Source organism: Cornus florida, unplaced genomic scaffold, assembly GCF_030987335.1.
Source record: "Cornus florida cultivar Cherokee Brave unplaced genomic scaffold, ASM3098733v1 CherokeeBrave_3.0.0_Hap2_Chr08, whole genome shotgun sequence".
Classification (NCBI taxonomy): Eukaryota; Viridiplantae; Streptophyta; class Magnoliopsida; order Cornales; family Cornaceae; genus Cornus; species Cornus florida.
Window position 1 is genome coordinate 30,264,327 of NW_026775578.1, and position 17,753 is coordinate 30,282,079.

Genomic DNA, 17,753 nt, shown 5'->3' on the forward strand with positions numbered 1-17,753 from the left:
CTATACTTTGGCCCAATATTTTGCACTCAGATTAATTAAAGATTGGGCTTGACTAGAGTTTGGTCCGATGGCTCAAACAAAGCATTTGGGTCCCATTTGGCAATTGCCGGTAGAACGAAAAAACTATTATGAAAAAAGAAAACATGTTAGGAAAAAAAAAAAAAAAAAAAAGAGTACAAAATATGTTAGGTGTTTAGTGACACGTTATTCACAATTAAAGTATTTTTTAACTTGTTTGGTAATAATATTTTTTTAAACACTTCAAATGTTAATTTTATAATAATATCTTTAATAAAATGCTACAATATTCAATACTAGCAACTTTTAAAAAAGAAAGGGTGAAATCGTCTTTATAAAAATAATTAAAAAAGGACAAAATTGTTTAAGAACAAATAGTTACCTAAAAAATACCGCCTTTGCTAAGAAGCAGTTTTAAAAGCTAGTTTTTGCTTCATTCAAAAACTCAACTAAACAAAAATTAGTACTTATTAAAAGTGCTTTTAATGGTTGCTAAACACATCTAAATGTAATTTTTTTTTAAATAAAAGTGATTTTAAACTTTGACACAACTAAACAAAAATTGATATCTATCAAAAGTATTTTTAATGGTTGCCAAACATATCTAAATGTAATTTTTTAAAAATAAAAGTGCTTTAAGATTAGACTAGACGGGCTTCATTCAAGGGTAAAATAATTATTTCAGCAGTAGAAAAGTTTTAACAAATATTTTGCCAAACAGACAAGAAAGCTCTTCTGACATTCAAAGCTCTTTTAAAATACAGTTTTCAAAGACTAACACATAAAGCCAAATATAAGTGATCACTTATACTTTTTTTTCTTTTCTTTTTTTTTCGCAATCCCCTGTACATGCACAACAATTGGTATTATTTATTTACATAAAGTGATTGTTAATATTTAAACTCACGTTATTATGCTTGGATACAATTCTACCATTTGATATTATTTTAAAAATACTCTAAGCAGCCCTGATTATTGAATCATCGAGAAATAAATTAAATTTTAGTTTAGATTGTGTTTGTAGAACGTAATAAATTTAAGTCAAGAAGCACAAATTAAAAATAAACTCGCCAATTTGCTCATTTAGCAAAACCCAAGCTAATCTTGGGTGAAAGTCCTAGAAAGCATGACACTTCTATGAAGGATTCTTGTATCGTGTCCATAGGGACAAACTCAAAAGGCTGAAACTCATGTGAGGGGGTAAACACGGAATTTTTTTTAATAATTTCAGAGGAGCAAAGGTAATATTCATAAGTATATATGTCAAAATAAAATAAAAAAATAGTGGGGCATAATGATAAAAAATAAAAATAAATAAAAAATTCAAGGGGGACAATTGCTCCTGGGCACTGCATGGGTCCGGCCCTGTGTGTCTGTACACTTGTGTCCTTAAATAAAATAAAATATTATTATTTTTTGGACATTTAGCCAACATTTTCAGACATTTTGTTGACACTTCTTCAACAATTTATGATATTTCTAGCAGAAGTCTACTCGATAATATTTAAAATAATATAAACATGTGTTCAATTTTTTCTTTAAGAAAAATCGACATTATATAAATGATCACAATTAAAGCATAAAATGATATTTGTTCATTTGAAATAAAAACTATTGATGACAAAGTAGTAGAGTTTCCGTATGTCTGATATAAAAATCTTTACAATAATGACATAATTTTATTTTTCTAAATTATTTAATAACAACACTTATTATATAAATTAGAAATGAATTACTGGATCTCATGTGGTTTGTCCAACTTACACGGTTCTCTCCCATCGTTTTAAACATACACTGATCTCCCCTCAAGATGAAATGTTATTATACATACCTCCTTTTTAATAGTCAAAGCCAGTCCACCACGAAAATTAAGGATCACTCCAAGCATCATCTCTTTCAATATAACTTTCACATAGTTTTCCTCCAAAGTTATTTTCACTCAACATTTAGGGCTCATATTTGAGGATCACTCAGCAATGATCGATTCACTCACCTACTTCAACAAGTTTTGGGTATACTTTTCTCAACCCATTATTCTTCTCAATAGATAATTTTAACCTAGTTTTGGGTATCATTTGATCCACCCATCATTTTTCTTTTCACCCCAAATTTGTTCCCAAACAAAAACTCATTTTGGGGGAGGTGGGTCACATTACTGGTAGATAGAAGTGCATGTTATTTTCTTTTAAAAGTGGAGTGGGAATATTATCTCTCTATTATTATTTTATTTTATTTTTTTGCACAAATATTTGATTAGATGACGAACTAATGAAGATGAGAGCTCAAACTCCTCTTGATATACATATATATATATATATATATTATATATACACACATATAGAGAGAAGAAAGTTTGGAGAACCTAACTAAATGTGAATGAATGAGAGCTAATATAAAAATGGGTTCGTAAAGTCATTTTGACTCCTTAGTTGGGGTATTTAAATAAAATAATTATTTCGGTTAGTTCTGTCCGTTACTAAAAATGGTAATCCTTGTCACAAAGTTTCAATTTTAATAAAAGTCAGAGTAATATTTAAAATTATAAAAAAAACCTGAAAATCCACGTAATTTACCTTTATTATTATTATTTTGGTAAACATTAGAGAAAAAGGAATAAGTCGATAACATTATATTTCGAAATATATCAAAATAAAAGGAAAAAAATATAATGAAGATTTTTGACCTGATGACATTTTGAGGAATATGTCTGGGTGAGGGTGAGAGAAGAATGTCAAATTTACAATTGTCTCTATCTCCCATTGTGATACAATATACTTGCAATGAATGAATAATCTTTTTATTTATGTATCAATCAACGTAATTATGTATGCACCTAACAGTTGTTACTATATGCAAATCAATGTAATCATGTATGCTACACTTGTTACTATAAACTTATCCAATCCATCAAAATGTTCACATTTTGTACATTCCTAAACAACTCATAAATGTGCAAGAATTAAACTATGAGACTAAATTCAATATCAATAATATATATATATATATATATATATATATATAGAAAGCGGCTCGTTAAAGAATACTACATACAAATAAGGAAGTTAAACAGTGAAGATTGACCTCAAAGATTACATATATGATTAATCTAATACCAGACAGAGAATTTCAAGATTTAAATACTACTGTACGATACATTCCATTCATATATATATACATATATATATTCCTATTCCTATTCATTTACATATATAACTGAGAACACTGCCTTTTTCCTGTAACAGCACGATCCGACTTCCCCCCTGGATTTTCCCCCCTTGAGACTCGGGAATTTCTCTCTCTCTACATAAAAATAAAAAATAAATAAAAATCTCATTCTCTCTCTAGTCTCTACCCAGAAGCGAGGATCACCCGGATAAAAAATACTCCACCTTTTCGCTAAACCTCTCTGTTATTCCTTGGCGTTACATTTCGATTATATATATATATATATATATATATATATATATATATATCTATATCTACTACTGTATCATTATCACGACAGTAGTGAGTGATAATACATGGCGTACTTGAAGTTGGGATCCAAATCTGAAGTTTTTCTACTGGATGGCGAAACCTGGTTTGTCATTTATTTTCATTTTGATTTTGATTTTATGTATCATTTGATAATCACGAAATGGGTACGTGTGTTTGTCATTTATACATCCAGTACTTTGGGGATTAATTTTTTTTGCTTCAACGTTTAATTTTGATTTGCCCATTGCTGTGTTGGATTTGTTTTTTCTATAACACTGTTTGATTGCTTATTTAATTGTTTTTTTTTTTTTATATAACGAATAACCGATCGTGTATGAAATCAGTATACTAGGTTGAGTCTTAGCTTTACCCTTTTATGATTCACATTTTTCATGAGAGAGTAACATTGTTGAATGATGGGTTTTTGTGAAATTTATTCAAAGAGGTCAATCCATGCTGGTATCAACAGCTTCACTGCATTTGTCTGAGAAATTGGAGATGTTGATGAATAATGATGTGTGTGAATCAATGTACATTGTAAATTTGTGAATGTCTTTGTGTAAAAACTTTCTCTAAGATTCATTAGGAAGAATTGTTTGAAATAATAGTTCTCTCAACTCTTTCACCCCCTATCGTTTGTTGAAACCTGTTATTCGTGCCCCAATAGGTGTTGTGATTCAATGCTAATTGAGATGGTTTGGATTCATGGTGTAATGAGATGCGTCTATATGAAAGTTATTAACCGAGTTTATAGGAAGAGATCCGAATTTAACACTTCAATATATTGTATAGCTTTTGATTCGATGGAATAATGTGGCTCCGAATTCCAATCTCAATTGTCAAGACTATAAATAAGTGTTAAATATTACAAGATTCATACCTCCTGACAGGACAGAAAAGTTTACACTAAGAAATATGGTTTTTGAATGTTTTGATTAGTTTGTATCTAAATCATCCCCAAACTTACTTTAAGTTATATTAGTTTAAGGAGATTGTATCAAATTGGGCACTTGGTTTATTTTTTCTGACACCAGATTGGTCTGTGTATGGATTCCTATAGACATGCTGTGTTCTGTTGTGTGCCCAAGTTTCAACTTTGTCTGATATCAAAACTTAGGAAGTGGAAACATACATGAAGTATCATTTCCATTGTAGGGTAAAATGAAATTTCATTTTAATATATATCATTACTCATGGGTACTTCACTCAGTTTGAATATGAATGTACCAGATGAATAGACAAAGAACACGGTTAAGCAATTTCAGATTGACTAGGAATGTGTTTTAGCTTCCTTTTGAAGGATCATTTGAGTTAGTCGGGTATGCACAAGCTATCCCTAATCAAATCTGAATATGTGATTCAGGGTGTGAACAAAGAAATTTGAATATACATAGTTTCAGAGGTGGTAAGTCAGCAATGAACTAGTGAGTCAATAAGCAGAAACCAAATAAGCAGAAACTGAAATCTATGGATGAAGAAATATGGAAATAATATCTGAGACATTCTACACTCTGTACTTGTTTAATTACATTGGAAGCATTTAGATCGTTGGAAAATTTTGATACTGGATATTACATGCTTTGTAGGGATCCCAATTTCCAAAAATGATCTAAACATTGTGGAAGATTGCTTTATAATTATTTCTTTCCCTGTTGAAAGCGAATAATGTGGTTCACGATCATAAAGCTAGAGACTAGAGGGCCTTATTGACCCATCTTATAAATGGTTTTTTAGAATGTCTTGTGTGTATTTTAGTATTTTGCCTTTGAAAAATCTTACAATCATAAAAATACATGAGATTTAAAATTTATTGCTGGATGGGTCATTGAGATATTGATTTCTACAATTAAACTTGTATTTGGATTTGATCTATAGAATTAGTTATTTGGAATTTAGTAATGATTACTTGTAGTAGAGATGATGGTTGTAGTGATGGAGGAGGTGTCCTGACAATGATGACATGGTGGTGGCAACAATTTTGGTGGCAGCAGTGGAGTCTGTGGGCTGTGGTAAGCAATGGTTGTGGTGGTGGTAGTGGTAGTGGTAGTGGCAGTGTTGGTGACGGGGGCAATAATGGCAATGTTGGTTGTGGATGCAGTGTCATAGGGATGGACCAATGGTGCTAGCAGTATCCACGAGTGGATGTGTTTGTAGCATGGTGGTGATAATGCTAGTAATTGTATGCCATGATGGAGGTGCTGGTGGCGGTGCTGGGTGGGTTGTGATGGTGATGGAGGAATGTTGTTTATGACTGTAGGTGGTGGCGGCGGCAGTGCAGCAGTGACAATGAGTGACGATAGTAACATTAATGGTTGTGGAGGTGAAGGTAATAATATTTGTGGGTGTCATTGTAGTACTGGTAACACCAATGATTAAAACCTTTAATTATAGGGAATTTAGTTTGCAGATAGCTTCTCATCCCTTGTAATTTGTAATCCTCATCTCTGTAACTAATTTTTGAAATCTTGGATGTGGGGTGGACGGATTTCTGTATCCAATTTGTGGACTGTTCCCAAATCTAACCCAAATCTCTTAACTAAGCCATCCCGTTTTCATTGAATTTTGAAAAAGTTTGTTGGTTCTTCAGAACTTTTCCTGAAGTGGATGTGATATGGTTTAGTACTTATAAACCATTCAAATTACTCCGTTTATTTCATTAACATGGTGAAAATACATTCACTGGTTGATTCAGATTGTTAGTTGTTATAATAATAATGCTGATTATCATAACTATTATTATTTACCTAAATTCTATACGATGACATTATTCAGAATTCTCGTAATTTTTCCCTGCATTGTTCCCAATTTTTGCTACTTTAAACCTTCCTGGTGGCTTACATATTTAATTCTAAATGTTTCATGAATGTTGTATCTGTGACCGCACTGTATGAACATCATCATGTTTACTTTAAACCTTCATGTTTACTTCTCACTAGATCAATAATGCTACTTCTATTTGCAATACATATGTTTTGTATTGTAATTGTCTATGTACAGAGCAAGCACTAAATGTGATGTTTTACAGGCTTTGCTCAACTGGCCTTCCCAGTGATGTTATAATTGAAGTTGGAGAAATGTCTTTTCATCTCCACAAGGTGTGTTTCACTTGGTCATCCTTACTGTTCTATTTCATTTACCACTTTCCTCGTATTCATGTATGTGGACACTTGGTTTTATGACACACATCAAAGTGAAGCACCTTAGGATTCAAATTTCAACTTTTGAGGTGCACATATCATGCCTAGAGGTGACTACGGATCCTCACTCCTGAAATCTTGACCCAGGCATCAACTGGAGCTAGCTGGTTTTGTTTGGAAATTTTTTTTTTTTGGTTTTTTGATTTCCTATTTTAAAACTTAAAATTCAAAAGATACGTTAAGGAATGAAAATCACAGGTAATAGATCTGCAAAATGACTGGTTCACAAGAAAAAATGGATAATTTATGCTTCATATGAAGCTGGATGGTGTAAGTTGGTTTTTGGAAATTTGATGTCTTAATTAGTTCTCAAAATTCAAGTGGATACAGGGGAGGAATGGAAAAACACAGGTAATAACTATGTCTGCCGTTTGTGCATAACATAATTTTTCTTATTATAATAAACAAATTTGTAATGGCGCCATATGCCTCAGCCTGTTCCGTAGGTGGACAAAAAGGCTTCTCCTCCTCCTCTGCTTCTTAAAACTATTGTAGAGCTTGCCTGTGTGTATACTTATATGCTTTGTTTGGCATGTCTTGCAGTTCCCATTGCTGTCCAAAAGCAAGGTATTAGAAAATCTTGTTGGAGAATTTTCTAGTCAGGACAAGAAAAAATCCGAGGATGAGAAAAAATGTGTGTTGCAACTTCACGACATACCTGGAGGAGCTAAAGCTTTTTTGCTTGTAGCCAAGTTCTGTTATGGTGTTGGAATAGAACTTACTGCACTCAATGTTGTTAGTCTTAGGTGTGCGGCTGAATATCTTCAAATGAATGAAAATTATGGAGAAGGAAACCTCATTACACAAACAGAAAGTCTCTTAAATGAAGTCTTTGGCAGCTGGGCAGATACTATTAAAGCTCTTGAAACTTGTGAGGAGGTTCTTCCACATGCAGAAGAGCTTCATATTGTTTCTCGATGCATCAATTCCCTTGCAACAAAAGCCTGTGTAGATCCAAGTTTATTCAGCTGGCCGGTGTCAGGGCGCAGTTCAAGGCATAGCTCAGTTGACACTGTCTTATGGAATGAGATACGAACAGCTGCCAAGCCATTTCCTGTGACTCAGGATTGGTGGTACGAGGACGTCTCCTTCCTCAGATTACCTCTTTATAAAAGGCTGATCCTGGATGTTGGTTCAAGAGGCATGAAGCCAGAGAGAATTGCTGGGTCCCTTATGTTCTATGCAAAGAAGTATCTCCCCTTGACGGGCAGGCAATCATCGAGCTTTCAGAATGAAAATCGTGCTGCCTCAGGATCAATTCCTTCTGCTTCATCTGAAGCAGATCAACGGACTCTTCTTGAAGAGATAGTGGAGTTACTACCTGATCAAAAGGGAGTTGCATCAACCAAGATCTTGCTTAGGCTTCTCCGAACATCCATGATCTTACATGCAAGCCCATCGTGTCGAGAGAATTTGGAAAAACAGATTGGGGCCCAGTTGGATGAAGCAGTTCTGGAGGATCTCCTGATACCAAATATGGGCTACTCAGTGGAGACCCTGTATGATATTGACTCCGTTCAGCGGATGCTTGATCACTTCATGCTGGTTGGCCAGGATGCAACTGAGTCTACCTCAAATATCATGGTAGATGAAGGGCAGTTGATGGAACAATCCTACTCACTGACCCCAATGTCAATGGTGGCTAATCTAGTTGACGGCTATCTGGCTGAGGTGGCACCCGATGTTAATTTGAAGTTACCAAAATTCCAATCACTCGCTGCTGTAATCCCTAATTCTGCCAGGCCACTAGATGATGGAATTTATCGTGCAATTGATATATACCTCAAGGTAAAAATGGTACCTTCCATTAGAGATTTTCAATTTAATATAATAATAACTAAAAGAAACTCATCATCATCATTGTCATCCTTGCACTAAATCCATATGAATGGGGTCGGCCACATGAGTTCTTCTCTCCAATCTTTCCTATTAGACACCATTTCGCTTACTATATTTAGCCTTTTAAAGTCATATTTAATAATCTCATTCCATGCTATCTTTGGTCGTCCTCTCCATCTCTTACCTTCTATTGTAACTAATCCCAGGTTCTCCAATGTATGTATCCAAACAATCTAAGTGTACTCTCTCTAAATTTCTCACCAATGGGTGCTATCCCTAATAATTAAAAGAATCTCTTTGTATCAAAGGATTGATTTGTGTGGTCATGGTGATGCTCGGGTTGTGGAGGAGGGAATGAGGGGAAGTTGCTGACATTGCCTTGTTTCTCTTCGATGGAACAGGGCACCCTTTCCTATTTCTCTTCTACATCTCTCTCTAGAATTATTTAATCAAGGGTTTGGTGAAGCGACCTGCTACTAGTTTGTGACCATGGTCCATGGGGCATGTGCACACGCACACATGTATGGGGTGAACTTGTGCAGATGAATCAAGTTCAAGAAAGAGAAGCTTCAATTGACCATGAAAATGGTTTCTGTTTGTCAATTATATGAGTACATGTTTAATTTTACATTGTTATTGTATACCTAAAAGTGCAACATATTGCCTTCTATTTTAGGAATCATCGTTCTTGGTAGGCAGAAGAAGTCATCTTCCCATTGAAGTATTTATACTTGCACCCTAAATTGCTAAATTCAACCTTTCCTTGGAATTGCTAATGTGTTGTGAACTTCAGGCACATCCTTGGCTCACAGACTCTGAGAGGGAACAACTCTGCAGGCTCATGAGTTGCCAGAAGTTTTCATTGGAAGCCAGCACCCACGCGGCACAAAATGATAGGCTACCAGTCCGAGTTATTGTCCAGGTTGTATTCTTTGAACAGCTTCGTCTGCGCACATCTTTAGCTGGTTGTTTTTTTGTCTCTGGTAACCTTGAGAACTCCCAAAATCAAAGTGGGAACCTTGCACTCCCTAGAAATGACCACTCTGGCCAAACTGGCTGCTGCACAGAAGATCACATTGTCACAGTTGATGACATGAAAGAAAGAGTTTCCGACCTTGAAAGAGAGTGCTTGAGTATGAAAGAAGAGCTCGAGAAGATTGTGAAGACCAAGGGGAGTTGGAACAACTTCTGTAGGAGGTTTGGTCTTGGACTAAAGCCAAAGTCCTGTGACACGAAAGCATCAAGGCCTGCAATTCCAAAGTCTCGCCACCATCAAAAACAACACTTCTGAATGGAAAACAAGATCACGAAAGTGGTACCAGAGTTGGGTGACTGAATTTTGAATCCTCAAAACAAAGTGAAATTTGGAAAAGCTGCAAATAGTTGAGAAGCTTTTTTTTAGAGCTGTAATTATGTTTTGACATAGATTGTAGTTCAGTTCTTTCTTTTTGCTTCTGGCTTCTTGGTTTCGTACTTTTTAGCGGCCAATTTCTGTTCTTTTTATACGGTTTATATGGTCCCTTTGTCGGCGTTAGTCGGGGTATTGAAAGCAATGCAGTCACATTCATGCATCTTGTTGAAATGCGTTAGGATCTAACTCACATAAAATAACGGGAGCGAGATCGAAAACGTGAAAACAACAAAATTAAGTCACAAATAGTGATGGTAATGAAGTGCGCGCTTGAAGCGAACGAGAAATATTGTGTGACTTAGGTGAAGACCATATTCTTGATGAAGATGGATATCAAATTGTGAGTACAAGGCCCTTGCAAATAAATCCCTGCCTTTGAAGCAGACAAACAAGAAGTTTGAGCAACCAGGGCCTATTTTAATTAGTTAAACCTTATTGATGGTCGAACACATTGATCTCTATTTTATTGGTTGAACACTGTAGTTTTTAACACCTAATCAACACTAGGAAAACATAAGTGTAACGACAAGGTAGGATAATAATATCATATAATATAATACAATATATATATTTCTTTTCGGATAGAGTCATCTTCTAATTGATGAAATTTTAATATAAAAATTTTAAATTAGTTAAAGTTCTATGATTATTTTATTTAATAATTATATAAATAAAAATTTATATTTATATTAGACGGTGTTCGTTTGTGTTTTATATATGTAAGTCCTTTAATATAAAAATTTTAAATTAATTAAAATTGAATGAGTATTTTATTTAATAAATATATAAATAAATATTTATATTTATATTAGATGTGTTATATCTGTTTTTTTTTTGGGTAAATATTTAAAATGAAATTCTATTTATATGTTTGGAACAAATTGGATTTAAAATGGGATTTTGGATAAAAATAATATAATACCATTTTTACCCTTATTTAAATAATAAATGAAATATTTATTTTATTGCAATATATACTCCAAAGTTAAAGCAAGAAGAAGACAAACAACGAGAATGATTACGTGATGGAACTTGAAACATGAAATTTATTTTAAAATAAAAAAAAAACAATTATTAAAGATAATATTGACAATATTGGCTTATATATATATATATATATATATATATATATATATATATATGACTTATCTGTGAATTTTGAAGAATTGGATAATATGATTTTTACTTATAAAATTCTGCTTTATTTGTTTAAATTTTTAAGTACACAAATACTAAAGTATTGGATTTCATGACTTTTGGTTATAAGTAAAAAAAAAATTTCAAAGTGGTGGATCAATTCTTAAACGCAGACTTTTAGTTATACAATTCTGTATTGTGGTAGATAACTCTTGGTTATACAATTCTGTATTGTGATAGATCAATCTGTCAGAGTATACCAAATAAAAAAAGGGGTGTGAATTAGGGAGGATAGATTTTTCAAGGGGTGTGAATTAGGGAGGATAGATTTTTCAAACACAAGAATAGGTTGTAGATCAATTTATTAAACGCAGTTTAAGATACTGGAGTATACTAAACAAAAAAAAAAAATTGGTGTAAATTATGAAGGATTGGAGTATGAGTTTTGGTTATAAAATTGAGTGGTAGATTTTTGGTAATTTTGAGGAATCCATGTCTTACTCAAAGTTTCATAATTTTGAGGATAAATATGTTAAACGTAATATAAGATACTGAAGTAAAAAAAGAAAAAAAAAGAAGAAAAAAATTAATAATAATAATCATAATAATAAATAAATGTTGAAAGGTTAATTAAGGAAGTATATAATTAATGAATATTTATCTAGTTAAATCCTGTAAAATGACATTTTAAACTGGATTTGAAAAGTAATTAAAAAGGTATTTGAGATCCTATAATTATCATATTCAATTTGTAATTTTGTGATTCTAAACCGTACAAATCCTGTTTCCAAATCCAAATCCCAAGCATTCCCAGCAAAGCAGAGTAAGTTGAGCATAATAAAAATAGCGTTTGACAAAATTCTGAACCAACGATCAAGATTCAAGCACGAGACAGAAGTACCAACTGATCCAACCATCCATTTTATATTCTAAAATGCACATTTTGACCGAACGCTCTTTCTCAACCCTCTCTCTTTTACACCGGCACTCTCTCTCACTAACCTGTACAGAGTATGTATGAAGTTTGAATATTCTCTCTCCTCGCTCTACATCTCTCTACCTCTTCTAAAAACCCTAGCTTCCAATAACGCGATCTTTATCAGGTACTTACGATCATTCTCTCTACATATATACGTGGTCTGTTTCATACTCATATATAAATGTTTATATATATATATATATATATATATATATATATACTTCATTTGGTTATATACATAAACATTTACAATGGTGTAATTAGTTGGCTATAGTTAGATTTTGTAGGAAGAGATTTCTAGAGAGAAGAAGACTATAGTTATAGAGAGAGAGAGAGAGTGACAGAGCCTTGCCACAGAGTAGTCGCGTTTGTGTAATTGGGGACAACAACTTGGAAAGAATAGGTTAGGGTTTGGTTAAACATTATTATTATGGACTTTGGGCTAGGGCTTTTTAAGTTTACGAGACTTGGCCTAATAGAGTTGGGTTAATGGTATAAAATTTTGTTTAGGGTAAATTTATGTATATGGGAAATTGAGCCTGACTATTCTGAAAATTAAATTGATTGTATAATATATAGTATATATATACACACACACATAAATGGGTATGTTCACGAACAAATTGATCATAAACATGTTCACGAAACTAACGAGCCGAGCCCAAGGTTGTTTCAGTTTGGTTTGTTTACAAAACTAGCTTAGAAAATTGTTTGAGTTTGGTTAAATGAACACGAGCCAAGCTATTATCAAGCCGAATTCGAGCTATTTGTCGAAAGCTCGGTTCATTTACAGCCGTAGCCTTTGATAACACTGGTTGCCTATCTTTGATAACCATTACCCACACACATACAATATTGTGATTATGCAGGTTGTCTTATGGTATGTAGCAATGACAGTCACTGGGATGGCAATGAATCAGCCTGAGAAAATTAATAACCTCCCAGCTACTACCACTGCTAAGGTTCAGAATTCGGCTCCAGGGTTCAAACGATGGGGGAGGAAATCACCATTTATTAGATACGGGCTTCCTATGATTTCACTCACTGTGATTGGGGCGCTTGGCCTCGGTCATCTCCTGCAAGGGAGGTTAGTGCTATTGTTATTTAGACTTCCTGTTGCAATTTCAGTGTTATATTTTTTAAGATGCATATGTAATATGGAAGCAGATTTTTTTTTTTTGATAAATGAAGCACTGCCTTTTATTCTCCCCAGTAAGATTAATCATCTCTACTGTATCAACAATGTAATTGGTATATTGATTTTTGACAACTTCTCCACCTTGTAGAATGTTTACTGTAATTCTGACCACTAAGTAAAACAATGCATCAAACAGTAAACATTCCATGTTTAACTGTAGTGTGAGTAGGCTGCGCAGCTAGTGCACCATTCCTCGACAATCTTGGAGCTGAAGATACAATTTAGCAAGAAAAGTCTTTACATGTGCAGGCATTGTACAGTGGTCATTGCAACGTGTTTTCTACCTCGTCCATTTAAGGATGCTAGTTTAGGTCATGGAAATAATGCTTCCTTCCATGTGAATACATCTTTATATTTTATTATGGCCATGATGTTTAAACAATAATTACCTGTCAGAGTAGTTTGTGTTACGTTTGTAAAGTGCTCAGTCTGGCAAAAGAAACTGTTGATGGGGCTCTTTCAGTTACCCTTTTTGTGCTATTTACTTATCAGTTGAGCTAAGCTCAAGTATCTTGAGCTCAATTACAAAATGAGTTGGGCCATGGATGTGAGGAACTTAACTAGGTCAGGTTCATGAACAGTGAACATATTTATGTGTTATTCTCTTGTAGGACTGGGAATATGCATTGGTCGTGTAGTCAATGAAGCTTGTAGCTGTCAACAAAGGCTTTAGAAGGGGACTTTTGTTATCGTTGTCATCAATTTGAAAGCTAAAGATCAAAGGACTTGCATCCTTTTTCTTATTGATGTACTATATTCGGATTTAGAATCAAAAGGTTATTGGCTTCTTTATGAATATTTGAAAAATAGGGTTAATTTCACTGACACCCCCTCGGGTTTGGCCAAATATCACATTGAAACACTTTTCGAAAATTACTATCACTCATATTACAAACGTTTGTTTCGTTTTTCACTCACACCCCAACCGTTACCTGCACATGGTATCAAAGATGTAAAATGACTTAAATACCCTTTGACTTTGTCAAAAGAACTCTTTAACCTAAAAAATTAGATAAAAGACTAAAATATCCCTAATTATTTTATAAATTTACAAATTAAATTATATATCTTTATTTCTTCTTATATACATATATATATATATATATATATATCTTGTCCTCTTCTCCCTCCCACCACCAGTGCCACAAAACTCCATAAACAGAGGATGTTGTTGTTGGTGACTTTGTTGCCAATATTGATTATGCGAGACAAGAGGAAACCAGATCATGTTAAAAGAGTCAACTATGGAGAAACTTAAAATGATTCAAACAACAATTTATAGAAAAGATTCAAAGATTTTGACATAGGATTACATGTTTTAAATTTTGCTTTATTATTAATTGAATTCCTTATATAAACTTAGGAAATGTATTCCCCTAATTCTCATCAACTCTTAATTGACAAAATAGTTTAAGGAAATACTCTGATGAGAAATTGATTGTAGTTGAAGTGAATTTCAACAAATTCTAGGTTAGAGTAGGAATACAATGCTTTGTGTCTGCCCCTTCATTTTGTCAACTCCATGAAATAGGGTTGAGTTTAGACAATATAAGAATTGGCATTTGAGTGATAATTGTGAGATTTGTACCATGGAGACACATTTCATTATTTCTTGATCTGTATTGCTCCATCTTTTGTTTTTTGGTTAAGTTAAATTTCATGGTAGAATCAAATAGTAAAGAAAGGGGCGGTGAGGGACTTTGAACAAGTTCCTCTATACTCTATAACGATAAGCTGAGAAATATCACCTTATATCATTCAATAAGGAAAACATGAAGAGCGTAAATTGATAAACACCATCTTAAAAGAAGACTAATTAATCAAGGAATTTGTACAGAAAATCCCTTCAATGTTCCATCTCACTTTTTCTTTCTTTTGGGGTGGTGGATCTGGTTGTAAAAGCAGTACCTCTAGCTTTGACAGATAGACATGACCCGAGGTGAAGAAGTTGCAGAAGAAGGAAAAGGCTGTGCGCGTTAGAGAAAGAGGGGTTTGGGTAGGTGGGAGTAATTAATGAGGGTAAAATAGACATTTTATATTGTTGATATTTTGGAATATGAAGTATTAAAAAAGTTAGGGGCAAAATTGTCTTTTTGCATATTTTTAACGATGTTAGTGACGGAAAAGTCAAATTGGACTTAAGTGATAGTAATTTTTGAAAGATGTTTCAATGTGATATTTGGCCAAACCTGAGGGGGTGTCAGTGAAATTAACCCTAAAAAATATTGATGGACTTTGGTGGTGTCTAGATTTCAGCTGGTGCAAATCCTGCGATGAGGTAGCTCAATTCCTGACATGCACAGTGACCTATACTTTTTCTGATTATTAGAGAGGACACATTTCTAGTAGTTGGATTTTGATTCCTCCTGCATACTGTTACACTTCCCTAATTTACTAGTAAAGTCTTTATGTGGGTTTACCAGGGACTTGTGATGGAATCCTGCCTTGTACCTGTAGTTTTACAGGTATGGTATGGGGGAGGAATACCCCGGTTAGGTGTCTCATCATCAGATTCTAACTAGATCGCAAACTTACTTCTTGTGTCATATCTCAAACCTTCCTCCCTTCCTCACAAGATTGTGAAAGGTTGGAATCTTTTTTTGGATCTTCACGTTAAAGGAACTGGATGTTTTAAACAACGGTCTTTTATGCAGGTATAGAATTTTATTATTTTTATTTACTTTTATTTTCCATTCAATCCTAAGATGTTGCATTGCTGCAATGCTGGTAGTGTTTGTTCTTCTGGAGAGTGATGCAATTGGCATGGGTTTATCCTCAGAGAGGCCTGAAATATTCTACCTTGTTTAAGTTAATCCCCTATTTTAACATTGCCCATTCTTGAAACTTCAACCTTAAATTGGGGGAAAAAATTTTCCATTCACAAAAAACATATATCATTGCCAACTATTTGTCCTTGTAATTGGTCTTGATGGACTAGGGATGAGATCGTCAAACAAAACCAAACTTTAGCACAAGGGTCCATATGGAGCTGGCTCAAACATATGTGTGTCTGTTACTTAGGCTCAATACATCCTGATTATTGATTTATCTGTTATGATGCACTAATTTGTTTATATCCTTTGTGTACGCTTTATAATCTAAAATAGGTAATTGTTAGGACGTATAAGAACTTAACTTGTTTCAGTCATTGTTGCAGAATCTCTAGTATCTTGTAAACATCATTGTTGCTGTCATCGTCTCATCATTATCATCTGTTTCATCTTCTCCTTATCTTATAAACTGCGGTGGCAATTTGTAGTTCAGCAAGGATATTGAAAAGGTGAAAGATGATCAGGCATGGGAGATCATTGAGACTAAAAAAGCACTGTCTAGAACAGGACCCGTGGAAGCTTATAAGCCGAAAAAGATTTCATTAGAGGAGGAGCTAGAGGTAAACAAAAAGCAACGACAGCCTTACTTCTGAAATGAAATTTTATTTGAAGGCTGAGTAGCTTACATGCATGTTACTCTGTCACAGGATTTGCAAAAGAAGGTTGACATAAACAATTACGAGTATAAGAAAGTTCCTAGGCCCGATGAAGGCAAGTCAAGCTAATATCCAGGTTAATAGGGTTTCGGATTTTCATTTAACTTCATAAATGTAATATTGTTTTTCATCTCACAACTATGACTCTACGAAGAGAAACGAATTTCTGATATGGTTTGAGACGAGCATCTGGCGTTTTGCTGCATTTTAGTCTGTGTTGTAATATGTATTTGTCCCATGGCAATCTTGCTTACAACATGCTCAAAATAAGTTGAATTAACTGTGGTATGCATAAAACAGGTTTTTGGTTGAATGGTCTGAACAGAGATTAATGAAACAAGATGCAAATGAAATTATATTTGTTTTCTGGAACATCAAATTGTGAAGATCATCAAAATTTATTCATTGTTTTCTAGAACCATAAATTGTCAAGATCACCAAAAATTTAAGAGTTAGCCGAAGAAATAGAGAATTTTTTCTATATTTTCCCATTATATTTACCAATTTCGTATCAAGAGGTGCACATTTGAAGTATGAAACGAACTGGAGGCATTTTGAACCGTTCGAAAATTTATGTATGTCAGCACGGGTTTTTACGCGGCTGGTTTTGCACAATAATGGCACTGGGACGAGTTTGGGGCAGTGACTTTTTGCGTAGGAGTGACTTTTTGTGTAGGAGTGACAATGGGACGAGTTTGGGACTGTGACTCTTTTCGTGTACCTTTGATTTTCAAGTTGACAAGCATATTGTAAATACAAGTAATCAAAATTGGTGAGGTATAAAAATATGTGGGTTAGAGAGATAAAATAGAGAGAACAAGTTGAATATGGAAAGGTGCCTACCTACGACTTTGTTTGAAGCTTTAAACCATGGTCCACCATATGTTAGAAAAAGTGAACACAGAGGGGTCCTCTACTAAAGTGTATTTTAGATAGAAACCAAGTGAATGATTAAACTACAATTTGCATCATGCTTTTCTTTGAACTTACAATTTGGTAAAGATATCACT

General features: G+C 33.8%; 1 protein-coding gene and 1 pseudogene across 1 annotated transcript; both read left to right on the plus strand.

Annotated features, from left to right (window-relative positions):
* The first annotated feature begins 3,222 nt into the window (after window positions 1–3,222).
* LOC132271075 (BTB/POZ domain-containing protein At5g03250-like) lies at window positions 3,223–10,065 on the plus strand (annotated as a pseudogene).
* Window positions 10,066–12,027: 1,962 nt separating this feature from the next.
* Window positions 12,028–16,948, plus strand: LOC132271076 (uncharacterized). The gene is made up of 4 exons (XM_059772339.1): window positions 12,028–12,182; window positions 12,928–13,145; window positions 16,521–16,647; window positions 16,735–16,948. The coding sequence occupies exons 2-4, from the start codon at window positions 12,949–12,951 to the stop codon at window positions 16,810–16,812; spliced, it is 402 nt and encodes a 133-aa protein (XP_059628322.1). The 5' UTR covers window positions 12,028–12,182; window positions 12,928–12,948; the 3' UTR covers window positions 16,813–16,948.
* The last annotated feature ends 805 nt before the right edge of the window (window positions 16,949–17,753 follow it).